The 14,403-nt window shown below is 42.3% G+C and overlaps 1 protein-coding gene across 5 annotated transcripts in view; it reads right to left on the minus strand.

The window, feature by feature from the left end:
• The window catches only part of nbeal2 (neurobeachin-like 2), a 34,629-nt gene that overhangs the window by 11,132 nt on the left and 9,094 nt on the right, over positions 1–14,403 (minus strand). For 3 of the 5 annotated variants that reach the window (XM_038711609.1, XM_038711611.1, XM_038711612.1), the window contains exons 7-30: positions 13,595–13,680; positions 13,195–13,498; positions 12,968–13,074; positions 12,521–12,607; positions 11,532–11,615; positions 11,217–11,315; positions 10,422–11,056; positions 10,198–10,330; positions 9,769–9,888; positions 9,311–9,641; positions 9,033–9,115; positions 8,818–8,910; positions 8,380–8,551; positions 7,478–7,611; positions 6,343–6,502; positions 5,924–6,029; positions 5,585–5,735; positions 5,176–5,331; positions 4,895–5,054; positions 4,565–4,653; positions 3,730–4,431; positions 3,397–3,581; positions 3,044–3,200; positions 1,458–1,601 (exon numbers count right to left, since the gene is read on the minus strand). In XM_038711609.1, the coding sequence (XP_038567537.1) occupies positions 1,458–1,601; positions 3,044–3,200; positions 3,397–3,581; positions 3,730–4,431; positions 4,565–4,653; positions 4,895–5,054; positions 5,176–5,331; positions 5,585–5,735; positions 5,924–6,029; positions 6,343–6,502; positions 7,478–7,611; positions 8,380–8,551; positions 8,818–8,910; positions 9,033–9,115; positions 9,311–9,641; positions 9,769–9,888; positions 10,198–10,330; positions 10,422–11,056; positions 11,217–11,315; positions 11,532–11,615; positions 12,521–12,607; positions 12,968–13,074; positions 13,195–13,498; positions 13,595–13,680 (4,478 nt within the window). The remainder of the gene's footprint in view (positions 1–1,457; positions 1,602–3,043; positions 3,201–3,396; positions 3,582–3,729; positions 4,432–4,564; positions 4,654–4,894; positions 5,055–5,175; positions 5,332–5,584; positions 5,736–5,923; positions 6,030–6,342; positions 6,503–7,477; positions 7,612–8,379; positions 8,552–8,817; positions 8,911–9,032; positions 9,116–9,310; positions 9,642–9,768; positions 9,889–10,197; positions 10,331–10,421; positions 11,057–11,216; positions 11,316–11,531; positions 11,616–12,520; positions 12,608–12,967; positions 13,075–13,194; positions 13,499–13,594; positions 13,681–14,403) is intronic. The other 2 variants (XM_038711610.1, XM_038711613.1) reach the window with 2 other exon arrangements.

Consider the following 14,403-nt stretch of genomic DNA (forward strand, 5'->3'; position numbering starts at 1 on the left):
AAAGAAACTGACAGATGGAAGACAATCATGCATAGGAGATGACTATAGCTGACTTTTGCCGACTTGATACGTGAGCTGCAGGCGACTTCAGGTGCAGGGAAAAAATACAGCGCCGTCATGTCAGACACATTCTACCTGCGTGAGCTTATTGTGAGCCGTAGTCGGCGCCTGCAGCCGCCTTGCTCCCGCGTGGTTTTAATGTCATGTGACATTGTTGACATTTTGCAGCACCAGCGAAGGTCGGGCACAATTTCTAACCAGCATGCCTTATTTTAAGTCCAGCATGTTTCACATTAAGTCAGCGCTGCGCAGCGCCGCATGAAGTCGAACGCACCTCATGTTATGAGTGTTGTTGTTGCATAGTTTGTCCACCAGAGGGCACTGTGCAAATCCCCTGTTAGCAACAGTGTTCGGAACACCATAAATCCACCACTAAACACAGCAATCAGCTGCACTTTGTTCAAAGTACTATTATAACATTATAACAATAAAAAAAATTAAACTGCATTATCATGTTGTCTTGGTGAGGTCTCATAACTACACATAACAAATGTTAGGGATAATATATGTTTCTGAAGAGAAGGGGCAAAAAAATAATGTCGGTTAATATATCGGAATATCAGATTTCAAAATCCTCAAATATATAAGTATAGGTCTAAAAAATCTCTAATCTATAACATGGCATCATATTTTATAAACTGATCCCAAAGTAACATGATAACTACACCTGTCAGATAAATGTAGTGGTAAGTGTGTTATGTAAGTGTGTTAAGTGTTATGTGTAGTATAAAGTAGCATAAATCTGAAATTCGAGTATCTCATATTTGTCCTTAATTCTATTCCAGCCATTCATCCATTATCTTCCGCTTATACGGAACACATTCCATCACTGGAATTAATTTAGCTCTGATAATTTATTCTAATTTGTATATTCACTCAACTTAAGAAGCACCACACTTGTTTTATTTCCAAGAGACCCACAGCTGTGATGTGAGGATGCAATTAAGTTAATTTATTTCAAACCAGACATTGTTGAAAAACAAATAGCTTAAGGGGGAGTTGTACTACTCTGGAGATGAACACAATCAGCAGTATGTGATGGAAAGCCTTATGGTCAGTTCATTTTTCACCGCTTGCTCTATCCCACATTCCTACTGTAAGAGCAGCTGCAGCGGCAGTCATAACTCTGACAGGAGCTGCCCTTTCATACAGAACACTCCCTTAAAAGAATGACTGCAATGAATTTGAAAAGACACTCATAGAAGGCCTGGTATTTCTAAACTGGCTTTATCTGAGCACGCTTATCAAGTTAAATAAATACTGTTAACCACTTTAAATGTAATATATTGTAGGTGTTTGGGTAGTGAAAGACATGTAGGTAGCGAGAAATATTTGACATTTATGGTTGGTGTACATGACTGGGTGATGAACCAGACAAGTTGTGGGTGCAAGCTGACCGGCGAGTGCTGCTGTTGGATGTATCCAGTGATGATACGCAGGCCAATCTGGGCCATTTCCTTGAGTTCAGTGTTCCCGGGGCTTCCAGGGGTGCTATGCCAGGCTTTCAACCTGTCCAGCAGGTTCACCACCCCCTCAAAGATCTGCAATACAACAACAACTGTCAACAAAGGACTCAACAAAAAAGGCTAGACCTGTTTCCACACCTTCCAGCATCTTAAGGCCGTTCAGAACATTAAATACAGCTTAACCTGCATTTAAAAAGGTGATTAAGATGGTACTTCCACCTAACCATGACTCTCCACCCTCCAATAAGACATTAGGAACATTTCCCATTTAACATAGTAACTGACAACAACCACACCCAGCTGCTCAGAGTGTCATGACTTGTCTCTGACGTCTTTAATATCAACCAAATTCACTTATCTGATGTAAAAGAATTACATAATTACATCCTGACAATATAGTCCGACATTCAAAGAGTTACTGTGTATCACAGTCATTTTATTTTTATTATCTTAATAAGGCTTTAACATTAAATAATACTGGATTGACAGAAACAATACTATAGTCAAATGAAACCATTAATTAGAAGACAACACCCTTGACTGTTCTATACACAGAAACTGTTCTGCTGCATTGCTTTTTAGCAGAAGAAAACTTGATATGGAATCTGTGAACTGAGCATTTGTAATTTATCAGAAATTTAAATCCCACTGGTGTTGAGTATTTATAGAAAGGAAACATGCGGCCTGCCTTGCACTGGTATGCGGATTACTGCTTCCGTCTTTCTTATGTAAGCTATTCTCAAGGCCTAAAGATTACAAAAGACACACAGCGTGGTGATCCACTACCTTATCCAGACCCAACAAACTAAATTAAAGCAATAGTTCAAGATTTTTTGAAATACACGTATTGACTTTAGATAATAAAAAAAATTATACCACTCTCATGTCTGTAGGGTAAATATAAGGCTACAACCACCAGCCAGTTAGATTAGCTTAGTATAAAAACTGGAAATAGGCGGAAACATCTAGCCTGCTCTGTCCGAAGGTAAGAAAACCAGCCTACCAGCACTCTTAAGCTCACTTAGTAGCATGTTATATGTCATTTGTTTAGTCCATTAAAAAAATGCGTAATAGTGTAAAAATGATGAGTTGTAGCTAAGTGGCTGCTGGCTGTAGCATCATCATACAGCATCATGAGTTTAAATAACAATTTTTGCATGTTCTATTTTAGTCCATTAACACTGGAACAAATAAAGATGCATACATATTTTATACTAAATAATAATAGAAAACAGTTAAATGTGATATCTTATGTGTGGGCTACATTTTGGAAGGTGTTATTAAGTCCATACTGCTGTTAGTTTTGGTTTGGTCTTCTTATATAGTTGTAAAATACAATGTATCAGTCTTTGTCACTAAAGATAAAATTATAAAGCCCCGGGCACATTTCCTTTGTTGTCCCAGGTGTTTTCACAGTCAACCAACCTTTATCACAATGAAGAGAGCCGTTTGTTGGTCATTTACGCAAAGCCCAAACAGAACAGTCAGTGTTACATTAGGTGGGATATGTGATATACCTTTTCACTCCACAGCGCGTGGTTGTCTGTACCCTCAGCAAACAGGAAGTCCTGCAGCAGCCTAAGGAGCCGAACCAGACTGGGACAGAAAGGCAGAGACACTCCCTGGGCGTCTCTCAGGTCAGACAGAGACGACTCCAGCATCATCTCCAACAGACTGGCACACAGAGTGGCAAACAGACTTTGAACCCATTACCCCAGTATGACATGAAAATATTTCTGGATATTTAGACAAAAGGTGACAAAGCTCAAGCTGTGGTTCAATTTGTTTTTCCATTGCGAGGCCATTTCACTGCCAGTTCAATGTGTTTGTTCTCTTGAGGGGAAATACATTTGAAATCTTCGTCACTGACCTGCGTTTTATGTCATCTGGAGGGCGGACTAGTTGGCAGGAGGAGCCCAGTTTGGTGAGAACAGAAAAGACCTGCCCTCTTTCTCTCCACACCACATCCTCTGCCCCCTCCACCCCGCTGCGGGTCCACAGTACGGAGAAGACGATGTTGGTTAGCAAGTTGCACAGCTCCTCCTCAGGTGTCTGCTATAACACAAACAACACTCAGTCCCTACGCATTATAGAAAAGCTCTAAAACTATAAACTGTTGTAAAAAAAATTGCAAATAATAGAGACCCAAATCAGGGTTTAGCTTGATACATCAGTAAGCTCAGAGTTGAGGAAGCAGCCAGACCTGTGGATTGGACGTGTTGGAGATTGTATCTCCAGTAGGAGGGTCTGTCCCATAGCTGGTATCATCCAGCACATTCGACAAACTGGAGCTCTTCCTGGGTCTGAGCGGTGGGAAGGGTTTGCCGTGCTCTAGAGGAGATGGTGTGTTTGTCAGACTACCTGCAGGAGTATGTGGGCCATCTCCCCCTAGCTCCAAATCAAAGGGTGATGTACCAAAGGGGGAGAGGGGCTGGTAGTCTCTCCCCTCTTCACCGGGGTTAGGTGAGGCAATATCAACCGCATTGGAGATGGAGGATGAGTGGCTCCCCCGGTCCACTGAATCAAACGACTTAAAATGGAGGGAGCCAATGAAGTTTTTATGCGGGCCTCCACCTCCACTTGGAGGTGACTGGGATAAATCAGAGAATCCCTCAGATATGTCACGCTGACCACCTTCAACCTCCTCATCATCCTCGATGTCCTGCGAGGTGCGGTAGCTCAGGAACATGTCAGTGTGTGCGTCCTCAATGACCAGAGCCTGGTCCTTTTGCAGCGGTGGCCGGTAGTTTGGTTCAAAGGAGTTGTGGGTGCTGGAGTCTGCGATGCTGGCGGCGTGGGATTCGTAGGACTCTTTCACATACAGCTTTGTGAGAACATCCTGCCAGCCCGGCTGCTTAGCGAGTTGCTTCACATAATCCTCATTGGAGTAGATCAGATGAAATAGCTGTGGTAATATCAGAGAGAACAGAGAGCTAATTTCCATTACTGAGATGATAAACACGCTTAGGATGAAACTAAAACACTCAAAAGTTGACTTAGTAGTTTTAGCAGAGTATAAATTATGTGAGTTGACTGACCTTGCGACAGACATCCAAGCGGACAGTGAGCTCAGCTCGATGGGACAGACAGACCACAGCCAGGAGGTCTCTGAAGTTTGGGGTGGCATCTGTGACACAGCAGCAAATTTCATTTAATTTGTAAGTCCTTGGGAACTTATTTATTTATTTATTTTTATTAGTTTTCTGCTATAGATATTGGGAAAATCCCATATTTCAAAATGTTGTTTTGTACCTTGAATTTAGACTTTTGCTTATATACTGTTACAGAAAAATACTTTACAAATTTTAACATTTATAAAAGGTCTCTCTTATCATCCAATTCAAGGCACAAAGCTGTTTCAGCATTACCTGTAGCAAGGACCTGCTCGTACAGACATCGCACAGTGGTCATGGTCACTGGAATGTTATCAAGGAAACACACTAAGCCAAGATAGCCGAAATCCTTCAGCTTAATGCGCTGCTTGTTGCGCTCAGACACTCGTTCACTTTTGAGGATTTTGTATAAAACCTGTAACAACAAAAAGGAAATTGTTTTTTTCTTCTGTTTCACAATGCATCACATGGGAGTTTGCACTAAAAGGCAAACATCAGTAAAGCAATATGCTGTATGTTAAGTGGGTTATTCTCACCCTGAAGACTCTCTCTCTGGCCTCATCTCCAAACCTCGGAGTGAGCAGCAAGCAGTACAGCTGCTCCACACCCCACTCCAGCAGCAGAGTTTGCACCTGCTCACGAGGGGGGCTGCTCCTCAAGAGTTCATACAGCACATCCATGGCCCTCACCGCCTGATAGAGAGAGAAGAGAGTCATGAGGGAAGAAATGAAGGAGAAGGATAAAGTACTAATATGTATGGATTAGGGAGGGTAAAGTTTTAAGTGGTCACAAGATAAGTTTGAAATGTTGAAAAACATGAGAATAAAAAAAGGACGCGTGGAGGATCAGGGAAAGTTCATTTGGGGATTGAAAGTGAAATATTACGCTGAAAAGGTCAAATGATAACAAAATGAAACTCTGTAAAGTTACGCAGATAAAACAAACCTGCTGCTCCTCCTCCACAGTCAGAATGTAGGCGAGGACACTATGAAGCTCTTCTGGCGTATACGACTTGAGAAAGTCTTTCAGAAAGGTGAACAGAGAGGTTTGAATCATCTGCTTTTCGTCAGACAGAGCGCTGCCATCTTTCTCCACACTGTGACCATAGATATTAGAAAAGAAATAAACAAATCATCTTCTTATGAACAGATAAGATTGTGGTTTATAACAGACAAAAACAAGTATAAAGATGTTTACACTAAATGTTAAACCACTCATCTGCAGTTTCAATTAAATATTGTTGTGTCTTGATTTGAAACCATATTGTGGAGATCAAAGGTTCACCTGTAGTACGTGCGAATGGTATCCAAAATATACTGGACCCCATATTTCCTCTTCATGCGCTGCTTGCTGCCTTTGTTTATCACAGACGACAGGTACTGCACATGGGCTTTGGAAGAAAAAGAACACTTTTGTCATCTCCCTTGAGTTTGACATTTAGAAATGTCAAATCAATATGCAAGATTGTACCGACGAAGTGTATTAATTTACAAAACAGGGTACTGAAGTGCAGCTTCAGGCAGAGATTCACTTTTAATCCTTGTAACAGACTGAACTTAAAACATTAATGTATTCTATTTCTGCTCAGCTCTGCTTTTAGTCAGCATAAACATATAAAAGGAACACGACACAAACCGCTTCGGCAGACATGAAAAGGTTCACAGGTGCATTACTTGACAACATGAGGGCTGCTTATTCCTTACCCTGACAAACGGCAAAATGGCTTTTAGTCCAGATGCGGAAATCAAAGACCAGGTGCTGATAGAGTTGCTGTAGAAGTGGGGTGTTCGCCTCATTGAAAACCTGCTCCAGCAGCAGCTGACATGCGATTAAAACGTTCATGTCTATCATATTTCCAGGAACCTGCAGTAGAGGAAGCACAGAGAAGGGATGCTTGTATTAAAGTATGTTTCCAATAATTTTGATCCATCTATGTAAAAGAGGTTGTGTAGCATCTGTTTTATAGTAACACTTAAAGGTGGATCAAGTGTTGAGTGCATGTACAGTACAAGTGCTTGTGTTCAGTATACACTGTATGTGTGTCTTTGCTACTTCCAAAACTGACAACCCCATGTGATTATTAGGACACAGTTTCCTTACAGGATGCTACGCCTTAACGTCATTTATTTCAACATATCCTGCCAGACAAAAAGCATGTCTGTGCTGCACCAACGGGACACCTGATTGGCTGTGACCATCAAAGATTTATATCTATTAACACTGTGTGTGAATCTGAAGAAAGCATTTTTACTATAGATGCCACATTGAATTAAGTCTACTGAACTATTAGAGGGCTCAGCACTGACTCTTGCTTCAGAAGAATTTGGCATCAAAAATCAGAAACTGTGTTGTCCATCACAAAGCATGGGATGTTCGTCTTTGACATGGCTCAGCGTTACGTCCAGTGTAACTGGGTACCTACTGTATATACAGCTTTGTCCTTAATTAAGAACATGAGAGACAACGCTGCATCACAACTTACTGTGGCTTCCAAGTTATGTGATGTGCATTTTTGATTTTGTTTTAATCTACATATAATTTTCCTAGATTGCAACGCAACATTTCAAGCAACAGATTTTATAGCTGATATCCTTTGTTCTCAGAGACACTACACATAAATGGCAAACTCTGCATAAGTCCACCCACACAAGCATGGGATACTGTCATTCTGAAAGAACCACTGCTGTTTCAACAACACCATACCCATTCATTAGCTACACAGCAATTACACAGCAGCAATACAATGGAAAAGGTCAAGTATTGACTTTCAGATGTTAATCAGTTCTTCTTGCAAATAGTTCCCACTTGCTGGGGCAAAGTGACATGCGGGGGACTTACTTTGCTGAGCATGGCTCCTATGATGCTCGGCCCATGGCAGTGCAGCAGGCTCTCCTGATTGACAGGGTGATGACGAATCAGGTTTTTCACCATCAGCAGGAAGGCAGCAATGCTGTTTCTCTCTAGCCTTCCCTCTGAGAGAGAAAAAAAACATCTTTTTTTGATTTCCTGTTACTGTTACCCACAGCCTTTTTATGCATTACAAAGCACTTTATTGATATTATATCTCATGGTGAGTCATTAGTTAGGGTATATGTCCCAGACTGTTTGTTCCATCTATCTAATTTTGTTCATGTTAGAATGTATGCAGGCTAAGGTGAACGCGGCCACCGCAACTGTTATGACTCAGTATGCCAATGCTGTGTGTGAAATTGAACCTATGAAATTGAACCTATAAGCATTGATTTCAAAATCTTTGCCATGTTTGCATGTTGTATAGTATGTGCCTCTTGTCTGACTGTCTAGCCCTTGCTGTTTGTCCTGGCATTGTGCACTGCATGTAGCCTCTGACTCACTGCTATTTAAAATGTCTCCTGAGTCTGAACTGCACTGGAAATTATATTTAGCTTGTAGGACTTTGCATAGGGTTACTAATGAACAAAAAGAACCAGGGACAGTAAGCCCTCAAAATGCAGAAGAAAATGTAACCATGAAAAATAAAGGTTATTTAGCAAAATTACAAAAGCAATTCTGCCACCACACCAATACATTGAAGGTGAATGGTATTTCATGCTCACAGTACTGAAAAACTACATTTAAAAATGGCAACAGCAACATTACTTTACAGAAACAATGTCCCTGTAATTTAGGTGAACCAGCACTTTCATAAAGACACTGCATCACTGCACCTAACATACAGTGCAGGAAAGAAATTATAACATCTGACGTAAACACGACCTGACCTGCGGACTTGTTCAGTGGCAGGAGCATGGCAGCGTGGCCTCTGGAAGAGGTGAGCTCTGGTCCCAGCAAGTCTGAGGTCTCCTGACTGCCGTTGGAAACTGGCTCGGCCTCACATATCTGCTCAAGCAAGGGCAGCAAAACCCCTATACCTCCCACCACATTTACAACATCCTGCAGGAAAAAAAACCCAAACATTAATATGCACAATACTTTTGTAAGAATTAACAAAGTGGGCCTGCTCTAAGTTGAAGCAGCAAAAAAGGAAAACCAAGATAAAGACAAATAGAAAAACACCCTATTTAAATCAAGTTTTGGACCAGTCAGCAACAGTACAGTACATTTATAGTATAGTATGAATGTCGTAAGAAGATAACATAGAGACACGCCCCGACCGATATTTCACTTCTCACTTTGGCCAGAAATGTCTCATATCTAACCTTGATGTCCCAGTTCACTACCCTGTGTCCTGTAAGCCTGCCATCATATTGGTGATTGGGCGACAGATCCAGACATATCTGGCTCTTGAAGGCCTAAAGAAAACATACACACATGTAAATAAGAATATAATCCTGGTATTGTTTATAATTTACATGCATGCTAACTTAACCAGTGTAATAAAATTTGCAAGTATTCCTGAGTTCCAGTGGGTCACCTGCGGAGTGTAGTAGAGCAGAAGTCTGCTGTTTAGATCAGATAACTCTCCATCCGCTTTGAATAAGGACACGTGATTAGGGCCTGTTATGGAGAGCAGAAACCAATGTAGGTCATAAAATATGTAAACATTACTTGGTGTACATGAAAAAAAAAATACTTGCAGGAGTATGTGTTCAACTTTTTGGGCACTGTGATTTCTTTACCACTGGTTTCCTGTACATTTGATTGCTGAATGCTAAAAAAATAACAATTGCATTGTAGCAGAGCGTGAGCTACCTGCCGCATGCAGAGCTTTGGTTTGTGTCTGCTGTAGTGCCTCGTGGCAGATGAAGGCGGTGCCCAGGAGCCCATCCAGAGACGTGGGTGTTCCCCACTCTGTGTCCTGCAGTCCTGCTGGGATGGTGTGCACTGGGGAGTCTCCCAAAGACCCCCAGCGGCCTCCTGCAAATGAGGCTGGGAAGGACTGGGAACGGATGAGGGAGGGGCCATGGGCAGGGAAGGCAAACTCAGAAGATAGGTTCAAGGACGAGGACGTGGGCAGGTTGGGGGAGGTGGTAGTGGTGGTGGTCCGGTGGCCTGCAGAGCCGATGCAGCAGGAGGTAAAAGGCTTCAGGATTCAGGTTCAGGTGGGGGAGAAACAGAGGAAGTTAGACTGATAGAGAGGAACTACTCACTAATATTATAACTGCTATAATGTCCATAGCCAGGAATCATTAGATACCCGATTCAGTTACCTCACTGAAAGATGGAAAGCGAAGCTGAGCAGTTTTACGCAGCTCCCCATCGATGTAGATGGTGACCAGGTTCTGACCAAATGGACGACGGCCCGGGATGTGAACTATAGCAACTGAATGCTGTGATGAGGATGATATTAAAGGAAACACACATTTCTACTGGTGTCAACACTAGAAAATGCTCATTTTGTGCTTGAAGAGGAAAAAAAATTACATTTTTTGAATTTGAGAAACTGGAGCAAAACAGTATAACAGCTTTCACAGCTTCAATTCAACCATAGTTTATACAATATTTGTTCTTCAAGGCCACATGCATTGCCGCTTAGAAAAATTATGTGTGATTTTCTCCTTGATCGAATCTATTTTTATTCGGGACAGGCTAAATGAGGACAAATGTTGGCCAAAATCCTGCTAGCTGTCCACACTCACCCAGCATGAGTCAGCTAGTGGGTGATCAGGCAGGGCGACAGCCATATAGTCTTTCTTAGTACAAACAGCCACCACCAGCACACCCTCCATGGTGAAGAAGGCTTCCAGCCCAGTTCCACTTGCTGTGAAGAAACTTACAAAAGAAAACAACTTCTGTCAAAAATTGTACAATGCAGCCATTCATAGAAAAGCTTGCATTTCAATGTCAACTTTCATTCCTTTACCTGTAGAGTTGTTTCCTGCGTGGTCCTTTTCCCATGTCATGCTGAGTGCCTGTGCCAGAGTTGGCGGGAGGTTTACGGTTGTTGGAGAACTCCATGTTAAGGCAGAACCAGGCGTGAAAGGCAAACCCGCTGCCTGGCCAGCGTTGGACTGTGGGTACCATAATACCTGCCATGGGGGGCGTAAGATCAAAGTACTGCAAGGCACTACCCTGGCCTTCTCTGGCTGCCATGGCTGAGAGCACTCGGATGATGCGAGTACAGTAGGGGTGTACCCTCCCCACCACTGCGCCATTGTCCTGATCCACCCTGAGCAGTCTGAGCAGGCTCTTCAGCTCCTCTGGTCTCAGACACAGGGAGCCTAGGTCCTGCAGGAGGCCCAGCAGGGCGTCTGCACACTGCCTGTCAAGATTCTGAGGCTGTGAGAGCACCTGCAAAAGAGCCCCCACCATGCCTGCCTCCACAGCTACGGTGCGACAGGACAAGGAGCCACCACATACGGTAGCCAGCCACTGTGCCACCAGTAGCTGATGATCCCTCTGACCCGACAGGTCAGGCAGCCACTGCAGAAGCAGCAGCAAAGGCTGGTCGTTACTAATGCCAAGGTGATGGGCATGGGCATGCTCACCTTCCACTGCCTGTGACAGAGAGGGACAAAAACAGTAAAGTGAGTGAAGATACGATAACTTCAGGTTAACTAGCAACACAATTTCAATAGGATCAAGGTCATCAGTAAGAGCAAATTGACTTTTACTGTCTCTGCACTCAGTGGGGATATTGAGGAAATGTGTGTTTCACCATGTTCATCAGCTCCTGCAGCAGCCTTTTGGTGGGTTGACCTTGACTCTTTAACACATCAAATAGCTGGGAGTAACCAATCCTCTCCTTGAAAACCTCCTGAGGGGGAAGGAGACAGAAATAGGCTGGAGAAGGCTGGTCCACAGGGGATAACTAGTTGGCACACTTCCATCCATTGGAAAGGAATACAATGAGATTTCTTAAATGAATGGAAAACAGCTTTCTTCATCAGCCTTTTTTTGCTGGCATTATAGGTATCATAGTATAATATGCTTCTTAATACATGTACAGAAGTATGAACACAAAAGGACTTACCTTAGCAGAGGGGGAGTTACTCATTATAGCTGTGAGGACACCTAAGGCATGAACTGTAATACTGTCTGATCCTCTCTCCAAAACCTACATCAAAATAGGGATGTACAGTAGATAGTGGCATTGCAGAACAAAAAATGTGCATTATCATGAGTTGACACCATAAGCCCAAAAAAGGTGAATATTTCAAATGCAAAATTAATGAATGAGGAATAATTCTTCTGATTATCTGTAAAGTGCAAGAGGAAGTTCAGTGCATTTCTTTTTTTCCCCCCACACCAAGACTTTTGGAGCAAATTGGGTCAACATAGGTGAACTGCTGTACCAGTCATTAAACAATCGCCTCTTTGTGTATTACTGATAGGTCCCAGCATGCAAAAACCAAAGCCAGTCACCAAAAAAAAGACTGAGCCAATCACCAACTATTGCTGGAAACAAGTTAACATCAAATATCAGGACATGAGCAAGCATACAAGCACAACCACTCATGCGACAGAACAGCCAAAATACACGGTAAAAGAAGGAAAGACATGCACCGAAAAAAAACGACCATTTCATGCACTACGAAAAACACAGCATGCTTTACTGGCCCAGTATTGTCAACAGGGAATTCAGCCTGCAATTATGAGTGTAATATAAATCAACACTCACACAAGCAAAGATTAATCCTCCAGTTTATAATCTGAATCTTAACTTTTATTGCCAGCTTGTTCTTTAATGTATTTCAAATAAAATTCAAGTAGAAACAGGACAAAATAATAGTAAATCACTGTGAGCAACTTGCATTCCAGACAGACAGATATGACAGATTAAAAGGGAACTCCAGACAATTATCACATATAGCTGCACTACCTGCTTGATTCACAAATGAGTGTAAGCCAGACTTCCTGTCTAAAGCTTCCTGTTTAAATAGCTTAGAGAAGTTAACAAGTAGATAGAAGGCTGAGTTTCCTGCTGATAGACCAATAATAACACCAAGTGGGGGAAAGTACCTGGTCCACTTCGACCTCTGAGAGTAAACATGTAGTGAGGTCACACATAGCCTCACGCTCCGGTTTACGCCTGTTGCTCTGAAAGAGCTACAGGACACACACACACACACACACACACACACACACACACACACACACACACACTTTAAAAAGAAGTAATCTGTAATGGAGACAGGTTTGATGCTGGTATCTCTACAGCAAAATGTGTTGTAGCTGTATGGGTAAAACGTATGCTGGAAAACATTTCTGTGGTATTTCCAATATAGAGATAGATAAAAAAAAAAAAGAGGTTACACAGCAGATGTGGCTTTCAGGCAAATAAAAGAGGAAATGGACATGATATAAACAAAAAAGGTGACAGACAGACAGGCACAGCAACTGACAGAAGGAGAGTTATAAAGAGCTGACATAGCAGACAGACACATTTTAGACTGACAGAGGTCTGACCTTGCTGTTCTGAATGAGCCTGAGGATGTGTTCAAAGCAGTTGTTGTTGAGGAACACTGCTTGCAGTACTGGTCTGTCAGAACACTGCAGGATCTCAGGAACAGCAGCTAAAATTGACAACAAGAAGCATGTTGACTATCCATTATTTGGCCTCCATATTGAGAGAGGTTAAAAAAAGGACTGTGTTCTACTCAGCTAGATTTGAGACCTAGTGGACGTGCTCTTACTTAGCATTTGGCTCTGGAGGGAGATCAGGCTGTCTTCCCAGCTCTGCCTGTCTTGCTGCTCACTGCTAAGCGGGCGATTCCAATTGAGGAGCTGGAAGAAGCTCTCCAGTATCCTCCTTAACTCCACCTGCCGCTCTGCAGGGCTGCTGGAGTGCAGGAGATGGATCATCGCAGTCAGACACTGCAAGGTCAGACGTGGGAGCCCCGTTCCCTTGGGTTCACGGGAGGTCCGGCAGCACCACGCTCGCAGAACAGAGAACAGGTCCTCAACAGAGTGAGGGGTGATGGAGAGAAGGCCATTCTTCTGGGGAAAAAATATAGACAAAGTGAATGTAATCAGTTTTAATGTATACTTGTGTTTCAGAGACTGCTGATGAAGAGGACTGATATGGTAGCAGACCTTTCCTCCGCTGATGACAGCACCCTTGAGATGAACCAATCTGAGTGTGAGGAGCTCTGGGATCTGCTCGCTTCCCCGCAGACTTTCTGTGAACATGTATTCAAGCCAAGAAACAATGAAATGCAAGAGCAGCTATCACTTAAGCACAATAGAGAAAACTATAAAACAGTGCTGTAAAAAATAGCATGCAAATGAAGTGTGCATTCTCCAGTTGTTTCTTTCCTTTTTGGATAACCCATGCTGGGATTGATTCCAGAACCCTGCCACTATGAACAGGATAAGTCAGTATATAAAATGAAATTAAATAATAAGAAATGTCAAATACTGATGGTAAAATGGGTAAGCAAAAAATTCCCCTGTAATGCCACCTCTGTCGTTCAGAGTTACGTCAATAAGAAAAGACTGAGCCTTGCTAATTGGCTAGGTATTGCACAATTAGCTCTTAACGTTTCCAATTAAAAGCATGCTATTACAGAATAATCCTCCTAAAATTTGGACATACTGAAACTTGCCCAGGCAAAGATTTCCCATATGGCTAATAGATTAGTGCTCGCTGATGAAGTGGGCTTCTATACTTAGAAATGCTTGGACTCTGGCGATTTAAATTTGATAATTAGATGCTGAATAATTACTTTTTTTGTCCGAAACCTAAACTTTTTAAGTACAGGAAACAATACAAGAATGATTCATTGGGATATTTGAAGAAAACAAAAGGTCACTGTTTTTCGTGTCAAAGATGACAGATCTAAGCTGCGTTTGGGCAGCGGCAGGAACAGTTTGATTCTTGTGGTATGTGTGAGTTCTGACAG

Source organism: Micropterus salmoides, unplaced genomic scaffold, assembly GCF_014851395.1.
Source record: "Micropterus salmoides isolate LMB-PRFRI ecotype aquatic unplaced genomic scaffold, ASM1485139v1 Ms_hic_scaffold_11, whole genome shotgun sequence".
Lineage (NCBI taxonomy): Eukaryota > Metazoa > Chordata > Actinopteri > Centrarchiformes > Centrarchidae > Micropterus > Micropterus salmoides.